Raw genomic sequence first — 13,413 nt, 5'->3', positions numbered from 1 at the left:
CAAAACTATCAAAACTTAATCTGATGAAACCGGGTGAGGATGATAAATGAAGTGAATGTGGTAAATAGGTGTACAAAGAAGATGGCTAGCCACGAAGCAAACCTTCATAATCGGTTTGGTGGAAGACATTTAATCCCAGGTATGTAGGACAAACAAATGTGGTTGGACTATGTTTGAAGAATTTTGCAAAACAGAATGGCTAGCCTGCTAGCTAACATCAGCAAGCTGTCCAACACATCTGTGCCACGATGCCAATCAACAGAAAGATCAACAATTAGTGTCAGCCGCATTTCTGGGCCCTCCCATTCTTGGAACCTTTTGGACAATCAAAACAATGACAAAACATTTTTTTTGTTGAGATGCACAAAGGACCAAAATGACCACTCTTTTTGCCTTGGTCAAATGACATGTTCGGGTTTGTTTACTGTGAGGATGCCTGAGGGTTTGCCACCGGGAATTCTGTGTGATGACATCATGGTCTACAAGTGTTCTTGTAAATTGCGTAGATGTCTCGCTGCTCACCTCGGGTGTGGATGTGTGCAGGAAATCCAGGTCCGAGCTACTTCCGTGAAGGGCAATCATCGATGCCTGGAAAGTGTCCTCTTCGCCATAATAAGCACGCTCAAGCGCCTTTTCGTCCACTTCGCTGGTGTCCACCTGGCAGGAAAAAAGGTACATTTAACCGCCAAATCAAAAATGGTGTCAATTAATAGTTTTTTTTTTTTTTTTTTTTTTAAATAAATCCTCACAGTTGCTTGAAAACTAACTAACCAATGCCGGCTCTGCCCGAAAAAGGACCACGCCGGGCAGTTCATCTTCATCCCTGTCTTGTCGTAAACTACTGCTGAAGTCAAACGAACGGATGGTGGACAGCGACGTGACTTCCTGCCCAGCATAAAGCTGCGGTGAGTAGGAATCTCCACTTATCCCCTAGGAAAAGTGAAGAGATTCTTTCAGTGTCTCCAAGTGTTCGAGGATTACGATTGTCCGGCTCAATTTTGAGAGGGGACGCCGCCAACGTGCGTTCCACATCCTGTAGGAGTGCGGGATAACTCTCGCGGCAGCTGGTAATCCGTCTGACCTCGACACCGCTAATCCGAAGGCAATACAAGCGAAAATGAAAGCTGCCGGTTGTGATGAAGAGCCCCTCGCACCCCCACGCCTGCTTGTGACCTTGTCATTGGAGTTTCCTGTTTGATGGTGACTTTCGAGTGTTCAAACTTCCACTCCGTGCGCGACATAGTCGATCACCCATCACAGTAAAAGACTAAAATAAGCCACTAAAAAAGACAAGACAAATTCAAAGCCTTTCGATAAGATGTAATTATTGTTGATAACCGTGGACAACCTCCCCACTGACTTGAAATGACCTAGCTTGAAATGTAACGTGACCCCAAACACTAACAAGACACCAATCGTCGGATTCAAAATACTTACGGGAAGGGGTTTGGCCACCCCGATCTGCACCATGCCCAGCTCAGCCCCCTTGAGAGCTTGGACAGCGTCTTCCAGGCTGGCGCTCTCCAGGTTGGTGTCGTTGACGAACATCAGTCGGTCCCCCGGCAGCAGTCGCCCGTCCTGCTGGGCCACGCCGTTGGGTACCAGGGAGCGGATCACGATGACCGTTTTTGCCGGGTCCAGTGGGTCCTGCAGTGGAGCCGCATGGAATAACGTGTAACCAGAAGCAGGTTTAATTTCAAGACAAGAAAAAAGTTTTGTCCTTTCACACCTGGTAGTCGAGAATGCTGAATCCCAACCCTCCTACTCCTTTTTCCAGCTCAATATTTTGGATCTCCAGCTCCCACATGGCCAAAGTAGCCCCCGTCGCCTCTGGAGTCAGATCATTTGTCGCTTCCGCCGTTTCCGCCGCGTCGACGCTACTCAGGTCGTGTGTTTGTTTCTGCTCGAAAGGCAAACAGAGACCCTCAATCTCTTGTTTGGCATACTCTGCCTTTGATGACATGATATCATAATAAGCCAGGAGCTTGCTTTGAAGTGTCCTCTTTCCAGTCACCATTGTTGGCGACTGCCGCTCAAGTGTGTAACTGGAGTCGCGCTGCCTTTTTTTTTTTTTTTGTGAAACCTTAATCCATCACACTTGGCAGTGTGGAGAACTAATGGAGCGACTGACAGTTCGGGCTCACCTAATCACACGTGGAGAGGCTGCACTGTCGAGGAAGACAGTGACACTCTCGCACAGCGGTTGACTACCTTTTATATGACACGGCATCACCATTTACAACTACGTTCATGCAAAAAAGAAAAAAAAATCTGTAATCAATTGAAATGATTGAGGATTATTAACTGCCTCCTTGGGGCTCTTTTCCACCACAAACCTGAGACACTTTTGACCCATTAGAGCCACTGTACACTTAAAAAAAAAAATCATGTTTTGTTTCGTATGTGTTATGCATTGTATTAGCAACCATCAGCTTTTGAGTATTTCGAATCAAGCGCGGTAACAGAATATCAAGTACCTCTAATGGCAATCCGGCAGAGGAAGCTTCTACTTGTGGGTTTGAAGCGTCACTGTCGGCCTGCAGGTGAGGGGCAGGTCTGCAGCATGTCATGTACACACACAGGGGAAGCTCCTTCAAGATTCGGACCACTTCCTTGTGGGTCTCACCGATTAGGGATATACCGTTGACCTGAAACAAAAAAAAAAAGGCATTGAAGATGGGAAGCCAACGTTGCGGTGTGAAACGCTAGCTCCTCTCACTTACCTCTACTAGTTCATCCCCACTGAATAGTTTGGCGCAGCGGCCGACGGGTCCTTCGGGCAGCACAGAGCGGATGTAGTGATGGCCGTCGTTGGCTTCCAGACTGATCCCCAGGCCGCTGCTCTCGGTGTATTTCTCCACTTGAGCCACCTACCCAAGCCAGAATCATTTCATTCGCTTAGCTAACAAAATGAGGGAAAATCAGCTCTTGAAAAACACTTACGACGACTTCATTATTTGCGCCCAGAATCTCTTGCCACTTTTTCACAAGTTCCTCTTCCTGGAAGGGTGTCAGTGTTGTTGTACCTTTAAGGGAGGACACGGTTAACAGTGCCAGCTAATCTCAAACAACATGCACTATTAGAGCATTTGCAACTGTGTTGCTAGGTTGTTTGATACACCCCCCGCCCCCTGCCCACGACCTCCTACCATCATTCTCTTGTGTCAGCTGATCTACAACCGGCGTGACAGCAGGTCCTTCGTTCATTGTCTCTGGCTGCTTTTCATCTGGGCACACAAGGCACCGTCGATGAGGGAGGTCAGACGTTATGCTCGACAGAAACAACGTGGAACTGTTGCACTTGAACGTATGTTGCAGATGAACGATACATTTATTTTGTCGAATCTACACCAATAAAAATAATGTGTCACTGTCCCATTGTGGACCATCCAGGACACCCAAAATGTTTCGGTAGCGCTAATGTTCCTCTTGAACGTATTGAACTTAACCTCACAATGATTTAGCCATGAACCTTCACTATTTGAAAGAGCGCTAAACCATGCCCCGAACAGAAAAAAATATATATTTTAATGCCCTCAAAATAGCTTGCAGTTGCCCGTTGAAGCCACACGGTGGCAGCAAAGCACTATCAATGTCAAAATGAAACTCCTCAATTCACTTCAGCATATGTCTTTGACACTATCATGCCGCGAGATGAAGCCAGAGCAATAAGTTTGAGCAAATAGACAAATCCACACAACTGAATATGCTGTCTTGGATTTAAAAAATGTAGTTCTGACCAAAAGAATGGAAATATGCGAACATGGAACAAAACACTTTACTTGCTTGCATTCGCAGCCTGAGTCTACCTTGGTAATTTTCTGTCGGTCCCTCCAGGTCGAGCTCCTTCAGGACCGCAGCTGATGGGGGCAGGATAGTGACGACGGGGGCCACAGCAGGTGGAATCTCGTCGGGCCGGAATCCCCGGCGAATCAGCTTCAGGTGGACGGCCTGACCAGTGTGGCGGAGGACTTCCACGGCCTGTTGGTTGGTGTATCCCTGGATGTCCACGCCATCCACCTGCAAGGGCGGCGAGCGAGCGGAAGCCCGGGGATTCATACACAGACGTTGTGAGTGTTCTATTCTGTTAGCCAACAACATTGTGATGAAAATGTCTCCCTGTGTTTGGAACAATTTGGGATCCCAAATTGTTCCAAACACGGGGAGACATTCCTGCCCCCCCCGCCCCCCACAAAAAGTTACATCTATTCAGAACTCATTTTTAATGTGTAGTCATTAAGAACGCGATGATTACAGCACTCGCAAAAGGTGAATGAGTGACCAGACTGATATTGAAAAACAAAAATCATTTAACTCCATGCAGGGTCCGACATGAAGCCATTTTTGGTGGTACCAAGTTGTGGTTAAAAAAAAAAAAAAGCGTTACAATGTGGCGAGGTCCAATTGAGGCTCATTTGAGCCCCGGAAAACGGCTTCTTCAAACAAAATGATTGTTTAGTTCCAGGCAGGTTCCTACATACTTTTCTGTTCCAAGAAACACGCCCACCTAATTTCCTGTCAATCAGTGAAAATGTTGTCAGGGGCTACTCGGACACTCACAACGTGGGCGAAAAATTAAGATTTGTCACCCACCTTTGTGGTCCCCCAAAAGGCCAGTTATGATTCGGTCGGTTTAACAATAAACACAGCAATTTGAAGAAAGCCTTGGTGCCTGCTCAGGTACTTACAGCCACTATCTGGTCTCCCACGTGAATACGACCGTCTTGATCTACAGCGCTGTCTTTTGTGATGCTCTTGACGAAAATACCGGAGGGCTCTGAGAAAACGAAGGACAGAAATAGTTTTACCCCTCCCATATGGTTTCAACTTGTTCTGATAAAATGTCCCGAAAGTACTGTACGGTATTGTTAAGCTACAATTTTCTGCAACGGGTCAGTTTTGGTTCAATCAATATTGCTCACCTGCATTTTTATCCCCGACATAACCGGCAATTGTGATCCCCAGCCCCTGAGTGTTCTTGATGAGGCTCACATCAAACGCGCCTTCTTCTTCTTCTTCTTCTTTCTCCTCGCCCTGTGAAAAGGGTTGGGCAATTTTAGCACGGGGGCGTGGCCACGCGATACGGATGCCAATACTGCTCTCCGACGGACGCCGACCTTGTCCGCGGGGCGCGACGCCGGCGTGGACGCGGAGACGGAGGGGTTCTCGTCCACGTGGCCCCGAGTGATGACCAGCTTCACCCGGTTGCCGCACTGCCGCAGCACCTGCGCCACCTGCTCGCTGCCCATCCCGTACAGGTCAGTGTCCCCGATCGTTAGGATGTGGTCGCCGCTTCTCAGGCGGCCGTCCTTCAGGCCCAAGAATGTGTAAAAGATCAATTAGGGAATCACTGTAGACCAGGCATGGACAAGTTATTTATTTATTTATTTGTTTGTTTGTTTCGTTTTGGAAGAGGTAAAAAAAAAAGAAAAATCATCAAATTAATTTTTTAAAAATTGTGTGTAAGAGTTCATTTTGATAATAAAATAAATGATTACTAATTTTAGCATTGTATTACAATAATAATGCATTCTCACCTTTTAAATTGTATTTTTTTTTCCTAGTTTGATTGCAATGAATGAACCTCAATTATTTAGTAAATTCAAGACATGCTATGTCTGCATGACCATTTGTTAATTTTACAGGTCTATCTTTTTTTTAAAGAAATACACAAACCAATTTTTGACCAAGATGAGTTTATGAAAAATTAATGAAAATGGATGTATCAATTTTCATTAATTTTATGGATAAAAAAACTGCTTAAAAAACAAGAGTTACAATGCTCACGTTGAATGTAATTGCATATTTCATGATTACTGTGCATTTTATGTTTAAAAATAGTTCAGTTAACTGATTACACTGGTCAACCAATTTTTCTATCATATGTTAAGCCAGAGTTGTGTGTAGATGTTTTTAGATGTCATTCTTTTTGTAACTCTGACCTCATTTTTGGGGTTTGAATAATAATTATTTTTTTATAACAAAAACAAAATATCTAAGATGGCAATATGTTAGGGTTAAACTCAGTAATAGGTGGATTTTTTTTCTGAAACGCCATAGCTATAAATTAAAACGCATGGTAAAATCAGTATTGGCGCAAGCTTTTATAGGTTAAACTGAAAAACCATCATTTCATGTACAGAAGTCTTGCTATTGTAAATGCAATTCAGCTTGAAATCAAGTGCCGTCACCTGGTCGGCGATGCCTCCAGGAAGGATCGTTTTCACAATAACGCCGGTTGTCTTCCCTCCGACGATACCAAAACCCAGGCCGGTGCCATCGTTTACCAGCTCGATAGTCTCCACATGCTGCCACTAGATCACAACGGATACTTTCAAAACAAACGTTAACGCGAAACAGCGTGGTACATTTCAGTGCTCCTGCCACCGTGAAACCAAACTGGTGAGCGAGTCTCGTGTGCTAGAGCGTGTGTGTGACATGGCAGCACTTACCAGCTGAGGTATGGGTCCCCGGGCCACGATGAGCTGCACCTTCTCGGATGCTCTCTGTAGGATGCCGATGGCCTGCTGGTGGGTGACCGTCTGGTCCAGTGGCTGGCCGTTGATGGCCAAAATCTGGTCGGCTTCCTTCAACTTGCCATCGCTGCAGTGGAGGAAAATAAAACTCATGTTGCGGTGTCGTCTGTACCAAATGAAACCGGAGTGGGGAACCACTGGCGATATTTGGCTCACAAGAAATGCATCATAACAGTTTTTAGGTTTCATGGCCAGTCATCAAACTCAGTCACTATTCCCATTTCATGGCCTAAAAAAGCCTGGCTGCACTTTTTTTTGTGGAAGCATGCTCCACGACGTTTGTTTTGCAATTTAGCGTCACATTTTGGTTTTGTCCACGTTGGAGAAAAGTCGGCATTGGAAGGGGACGCCCGGAAAAGGCCAATTGATTATAAAATGGCCGCCACTTTCCGGCACAGGATCTTGAGACTTTTTTGTGCCCCGACCTATGATCAACATGTCACTCAAATTTCATGTTGCTGATGGAAACGACGTCAGAGTGTATCGGTTGTGAAGACTTGAGTGCATTCGCATACCTGTGCGCCACACTTCCCGCTTGGATCTCCTGGATGAAGATGCCGAGCTCCCCTCGGTTCTCGCTCTTCAAGCCCACCACGCTGAATCCCAGACCTCCCGACGCTGGCTTCTGCAAGTCCACGTGTGCCACGTAGCGGCCCTGCGGCCCATACGTTTTATGCACATTACAGCATCATTATCAAAACTTATGTAGCCACTTTGGCCCGGGTTGGTCTTTGTGGAATCATTTGCAGGACATAGACATTATCCAGAGTCACTTTCCGTAGACTGTTTAGCCTTCGGAAGTTTGCTCGCGTGGCTTGCCTTTGAATTCCATCGAGCATAAACAAAACAGATTTAAATCAAAAGATGGTGCTTTCTACCTGCGCCATGGTCTGAATAATCTGATCCAGTTGATCGCATGTGGGTTTGCTATCGCTGATGTCCAAAGGTGCCACATGGCTGCCGTTGTGTTGCGCTTCTGTGATGCGATCACCACCGCCCTGTGAGGAGGAACACACACACACACACACACACACACACACACACACACACACACACACACACACACACACGCACACGTAACTTTGTTGGGTATCCAATCCAAAGCGATTTAATGCCGCCATCTACTGGCATCCACTTGACATTACAGTTTTGTCGGCGCTTAAATTGGACAGACAAACCGGTCCTCCTTCCCCAGCTGCCAATTGAAAAATAGACTTATTAATCGGTTGGGTGTCAGAAAACAGTGCCCGGTTGAGAAATGTAAACGTCCGCAGCACTGAACGAGTTAAACAGCGTGATGGCGTTGCTGTCTGGATGCTTGGAGAGTGCTATGATCTTCCAACCCAGGATTCCGCATCCCGAGGCTCGTTATCGTCTATGATGAGCCGCATCAAAAGCCGCATAATCCTTCAGAAGATTATGGCTGCTTTTCCCACAATGGCTCTAAGACTCCAAATATAATATTTCTATTATCGTCGCGGGCCATCTGGATGACTCAGTGTGCTTCTTTTTAATGACTGCTGTGACAGATGAACTGAAATAATGTTGGCTGTGTATGCCTAGTACATAAAAAATGTTTATTCCCCACCAAAAGGATCTCATACACACAGCGTTTTTTTCAGTCCTTGGCCTGAAGTGGACATTGGTCTGAATCACTGGTCATGCTGTTGTTCCAAAATGACCCTTCCGTAGGCTATAATCGCAACATTATTCCATGCTAACAAGTGCTTCAAGTAAGCTTCAAAAACATATCTGACAAATGTTCATAAAATACAATGAATTTCCTTCCTCACAAGAAAATGGTCGCCCACCCTTGTTTAAAGCCATTTGTGTGTCATTTACCCGACTACCAGAGTGCTGCGCGCTACTTGAAAATACCTCACCGGCCTGGCCGACGTTAGCGTAGCATGCTGCTAAAGTGCATGCTTTTTGTTGGACGGGCTAACTAAGAGGATTAAAGTTCCAGTCTGCTTCTTGCATATCTAACCAATTGATTCCGCCCCACTTCACACACAACCAGCGGCCTTTTCTTTTTCTTTTTTTTTTCTGTTGCCATAGCTACGCGGGCTGACCGAGGCCCGATGGATTGCTTTTCAAGTGTTACTTTGTAGGAATCTAAACAGCGCAGCTCTTTGCTCATCTCATCTGAGAAGCTGGCCCACCCTCTCGCCTCCCACTGCATTGCTCGCATATTTTCATTCGGCTTCCTGCGGCCCCCTTAAAGAACTCTTTGCTTGCTACGATAACGTTCAGCTCTCGATAGCGTCGACGTTGTGACTTGTGTAAGATAAGCATGCACCATTCAGATCAACAATTGCTCAAGGAGGATAAAGCGTTTTCTTCTTTTCTCTTTGGCCGTGTAATGAAGCATGAAGCAGTGGCGTGCATATGGGGGGGGGGGGGTGATGGGGATGGTGACACCCCCCCCCTCCAGCTTGTATAAATTACACATAAAATACTAGTTTGTGGCCAAGAAACACATTGCAGTCTTCTACCTGCTGGCTGCAGCTAGGTCGGCATCGCAAATGAGAATCGGTCCTCAATTCAAGTCCTGACCACTCCCACCCCCGAAAGCCCCGCATCCCAAAAGGAGACTGTCACCTGCTCTTTGAGCTGCTGCACGGATTTTTGCAAGGCCAGGATCTGGTGGAAGAGGGGGCTCTGGAGAACCGACTTGAGCAGGCTGAGCTTCTCCTCGGTGGGCACCTCCCCCCGCTCCTTCAGCTTGGCCTGGAGCCGCTCCACCGCCTGCAAGGCACGCTGTGTGTCTGAGAGCCGCCCGTCGCATATTTCAGTGACGGGCCGGGAGAGAAAGAGGACACAACACGGGCACATTGCGTTTACTCATTTGGGGACAGGAATAGCAACTTGCTCCGCTGAAATGAGAACATCACAAAAGACAATCGCGGTTCTCAAGCTCACTCGGATTTGGAGATGCAATTAATAAATCGGCGACGAATTGATTGCACTGGTCAACACTGATTTTGGCATCAAAAAAGATTTTTTATGTTGCTGAATTGGAAAACGATTTTTTTCCACTTTGGCTCAAATTTTCTAGGTATTCTCTAGTTGTTTTTTTTAAACAAAGTAGCAGCAAATTATGATACTACATATCCGTACGGTCTTTCCTTTCATTTTTGGCGCGACATTGTGAAAGACGGCAGTCGAGAGCAGAGCCTTCTACTGGATCGGCAAATCATGTTTCATGTGAAAATCAAGCAAGCATTCTGAAAATGAGGAAATACTCGCAGTCAACAAATGTAAAAAATGGGTGACGTGAATGCACAAACACGACTCTTAATGATTAAAGTTCATTTCTTAAATTGTCAACGCACATTAATTAGCTATCAGTTCATTGTTATATCAATCATATCAATAGCTCAAAAATTAGAGCCAATAAAAAAAAAAAGGATGTCATTTTCGCAATCAGCAGCCGAAAACTACCCAAAAACGATTCAAATATATTTGGCGCTCAATTTTTAGGGGGTCAATGTTATCAAATTAATCTCTAAATACTTTGTAACTTGATGAGTCGTTTAGAGACCATGTCATTTCAAATTGTCCTGATCTTTTGGCTTTCAGCTGCTCAAAAGTAAATCTGCTCTAGTCACCCACAAAACCAGACTAATTATCATTGTGTTGAATCAAATTTTGATCAAAACATTTTTTATCAACATTTTTGGCGATTTTTACAGATCAGTTGCTGAATCATCAATTTTACAGTATTTTCTGCACTTAGATTTTGAAATAATGCCCTCAGCTTGAATATAGGAGGGAGAAAAAACTTCTAACTTTTTTTTTTTTGCCAATTCATCGATGAATCACCAAAATAATCAACAGATTGTTAAAACAGGCCTTAGTTGCGACGTTGTAAGACAATTTCTTGCTTGCAACATTAGGCAGAAAAAAAAAAAAAAAAGCCATTCATGCAGTTGTTGGCTGGAGTCAATTCAGGTTTTCAGTCACGCTTCTTGTCGTCAGTTTTATAGATATGGATGAGCCCTGTTTACGAAATGGACCTCGGCTGGAGTCCCTATTCAGTCCCTGTTGGCCACTCGTGTGTTTTTCTTTTCAACATGAGGAAAAACAACGTTTCCAATGCTATTGGGCCCATTGGCAAAAAATGGTGGAGGAAATGAAACAAATCTTGTGTGTGTCTGCCAGAGCCGGCGAAAGCGCCTCATTGGCAACGCTCCACTGTCATGTGGACAGAAAATGAAGCAATTTCCCGCGCTCGCCCACTGTGACCGTCACCTAAAGGGGCATGCGCCGGGTCTCAAGTGAGGATTTGTTGTTTGAACAAAGGCTGTCGACAGCACCCCGGCGTCAGCATGTTTTTCCTCTCTCCGGGAACCAGACAGGTAATCCTATTCGAAACACATCCAATTGGCCGCGCTCGAGTGGGCAGACAAAAGGTTCGAGTGAGAAGGACGGCAGTCGTGCGACCGCATTGTGTTCATGCTGACGTTAACGTTTGACAAATGGAAGTCAACGCTTAACGGTTAGGATCATCATTTTTCCGCGCAATGACTCCATGGAGTGCATTAGGCTTCCATTAAGAACAATATCGACTCACCCATTGTTTCAATCATTTTAACACCTCCGGCCGGGCGGGATTTCTGCCCATTAAAAGCAATTTCACACTCGATCCTCTCGTCAAGGCCTGCAAAGCAAAACGGAACGTTAGCGGCAACAATGGAAGAAGTTTGGTCGAGGGCGCGACATAGGCATTGGGAGGAGGAACTCTTCAATGGGTCATTAACTGGAAGAGGCATTGAGGAGTCACTGATGACTCTATTCTGTCTCTATATGTGAGCAGTCGCCGTTCATACAGTTGTTGGGTGCTCCTCGTTCCTGTAACACATTGACTGGAGTCTCTGATTGTGCAATTGTCCGCTTTATTGCCCTTCTCCTGTGTATGAAATAGACATCGGCTGGAGTGCCTGTAACTACAGTTGTTGGCCAGCCCTATCCCTCTTATCACAGTACTGTATACGTCACACAATTACATCAGACCCGTCCGTCCCCAGACTTCAGACTTAAAGGGTGTGGGGGATGGGCAATTATTATTAATACGCTACAGCGGGGGTGTCAAACACATTTTAGTCAGGGGCCACGTTTTAGTGACCGTTTCCCTTGGGGCGCTGTTATGACTGAAACCATATAAAGAAGTCAAGGGTAACCGTTCATTCAACTGTCCTTTAAGTTACTGGAATGAGGGGTTTGGCAACAAAGAAAATGATTCCAATATCGCTCGTATTTATTATGTATAAGAATATGAATTTTGGTACAGATTTTAGCAAGCATCATGAAAGCTGACATGTTTGATTTGGTTTCGCGGGCTACATAAAATGATGTGGCGGGCCAGATCTGGCCCCCGGGCCTTGAGTTTGACACCTGTGCCCCTACAGACAGTACTTATTTTGTTGCACACATTTATTGCTACCGTAATCTATCCGCGCAGCACTGCCGCTCCCAGTCAATAGTCTTGAATGGTGCCAATTACGACAACAGCTGGCAAACATTACCATAGACAGCATTGATACGATTATATCGGAGTACATATACGTAGACGCCATCTTGGCACCTCCACGCCGCAGCCATATTGGATGTGGCAGACTGAAGCGATTTGTGAAGTTGGAGACGCACCGTCAAGCCAGAGCACATTGGATTGATACCGAGCCATTGCTTTTGATTGGATTACGTCATTGTAACTCGATTATACGAACGTTGTTTGCTGATGTAATCGGTAATATCATGTGCAATATGGCGGATGCGCTGACATAATGGCCAACCTGGTTCAACGGGAGTCTGCAGCAGAAATTTAAAAAAAAGAAAAAAGGAAAACAAAATTCATCTTCATTTTAGATGTCCAAAGGGTTTGTGGCTCCCTTGGTTTCTTTTATGAAAGAGATTCAAATGGCCAAAGGTTGCCAACCCTAATGTAATAAGTCCATTCTCACTTGTACCAGGGGCAGACGAAACCGATAATGTACGAACGCGAAACGTTGCCTAACATCCGAAAACTGTGATCAGTTTTCAACAAAATTTGTGTGTCTACTGATGCGCACATGACCCCATCTGAGAAGATTACACATTCCCGGTTTTATGGCTTTAGCCTTTTCCTTCTCCAGACACTACTGAAGCTTACTGTATGTCTCTTAATGAGGAAAACACTTTGTACATAAATTACAAAATATTGTGGTGATTGTCGTGACCTTTTTTGAGGTTGATGTGAGCATAAGTAGAAATGTCCACATACACTGTACATTTTGGTGACATTAAGTGTCGTGCGCTATTTTTTCATCATGCTTATGTTGAGTTATACGGTGTTCCACGTGCCTATCTACCAGTGTCCTCGGTTCACGTTACATACATATTTTTATAGCCATATGATGCCACATTGCACAATGCCACGCAATAAAAAAAACTTAAAGATTCACTTTGTAAAACTATTTCACGCTAACATTGAAGCATCCATTCCCGCATGGCCCTGTACACCAAACATCATTTTCAGGCAGGCTGTTGTTGGCCATCAATCAAAAAAAATTTCCCCTTTATATTCTTAATGTCGAATTGATAAATCGCTCAACATTATTTTAAAATCGCTACTCGGATGGAGGGGGGGTTCTTTTGGTAGACCTGTGCCACAAGTGGGGTGGGAATGACCCCGTACGGCCCACCCGTGGGGTCTGAATCACAGGAATGACGTCAATGTATTATCCAGTATGCCATATAATATGCGGCGCTGTACTTTTCTCCATGTTGTTTCACACGATTTGTTTTAATGGGAATAATGATGTGAAACAAACACTGATGACACGTGAGTGTGACAACCCAACAATGATCCATCGAGGACCGTTTACTCATTAGCTCG

General features: G+C 45.1%; 1 protein-coding gene across 6 annotated transcripts in view; it reads right to left on the bottom strand.

Moving 5' to 3' along the window:
- Positions 1 to 13,413, bottom strand: part of mpdz (multiple PDZ domain crumbs cell polarity complex component) — a 29,231-nt gene that overhangs the window by 15,303 nt on the left and 515 nt on the right. For 2 of the 6 annotated variants that reach the window (XM_086104770.1, XM_086104772.1), the window contains exons 2-19: positions 11,113 to 11,199; positions 9,138 to 9,304; positions 7,415 to 7,534; positions 7,052 to 7,191; positions 6,453 to 6,603; positions 6,192 to 6,314; positions 5,118 to 5,309; positions 4,923 to 5,034; positions 4,689 to 4,777; positions 3,810 to 4,020; positions 3,150 to 3,227; positions 2,944 to 3,026; positions 2,724 to 2,870; positions 2,478 to 2,648; positions 1,730 to 1,903; positions 1,438 to 1,647; positions 772 to 930; positions 523 to 657 (exon numbers count right to left, since the gene is read on the bottom strand). In XM_086104770.1, coding sequence (XP_085960896.1) covers positions 523 to 657; positions 772 to 930; positions 1,438 to 1,647; positions 1,730 to 1,903; positions 2,478 to 2,648; positions 2,724 to 2,870; positions 2,944 to 3,026; positions 3,150 to 3,227; positions 3,810 to 4,020; positions 4,689 to 4,777; positions 4,923 to 5,034; positions 5,118 to 5,309; positions 6,192 to 6,314; positions 6,453 to 6,603; positions 7,052 to 7,191; positions 7,415 to 7,534; positions 9,138 to 9,304; positions 11,113 to 11,128 — 2,478 coding nt within the window. In that variant the 5' untranslated portion in view covers positions 11,129 to 11,199. The remainder of the gene's footprint in view (positions 1 to 522; positions 658 to 771; positions 931 to 1,437; positions 1,648 to 1,729; positions 1,904 to 2,477; positions 2,649 to 2,723; positions 2,871 to 2,943; positions 3,027 to 3,149; positions 3,228 to 3,809; positions 4,021 to 4,688; positions 4,778 to 4,922; positions 5,035 to 5,117; positions 5,310 to 6,191; positions 6,315 to 6,452; positions 6,604 to 7,051; positions 7,192 to 7,414; positions 7,535 to 9,137; positions 9,305 to 11,112; positions 11,200 to 13,413) is intronic. The other 4 variants (XM_086104771.1, XM_086104775.1, XM_086104774.1 and 1 more) reach the window with 2 other exon arrangements.

This window comes from Hippocampus guttulatus, chromosome 2 (assembly GCF_054856545.1).
Source record: "Hippocampus guttulatus isolate MCC_2025c chromosome 2, RoL_Hgut_1.0, whole genome shotgun sequence".
Lineage (NCBI taxonomy): Eukaryota > Metazoa > Chordata > Actinopteri > Syngnathiformes > Syngnathidae > Hippocampus > Hippocampus guttulatus.
Note: the sequence above shows the minus strand (reverse complement) of the source record. Positions and strands in the feature narration are given on the sequence as shown.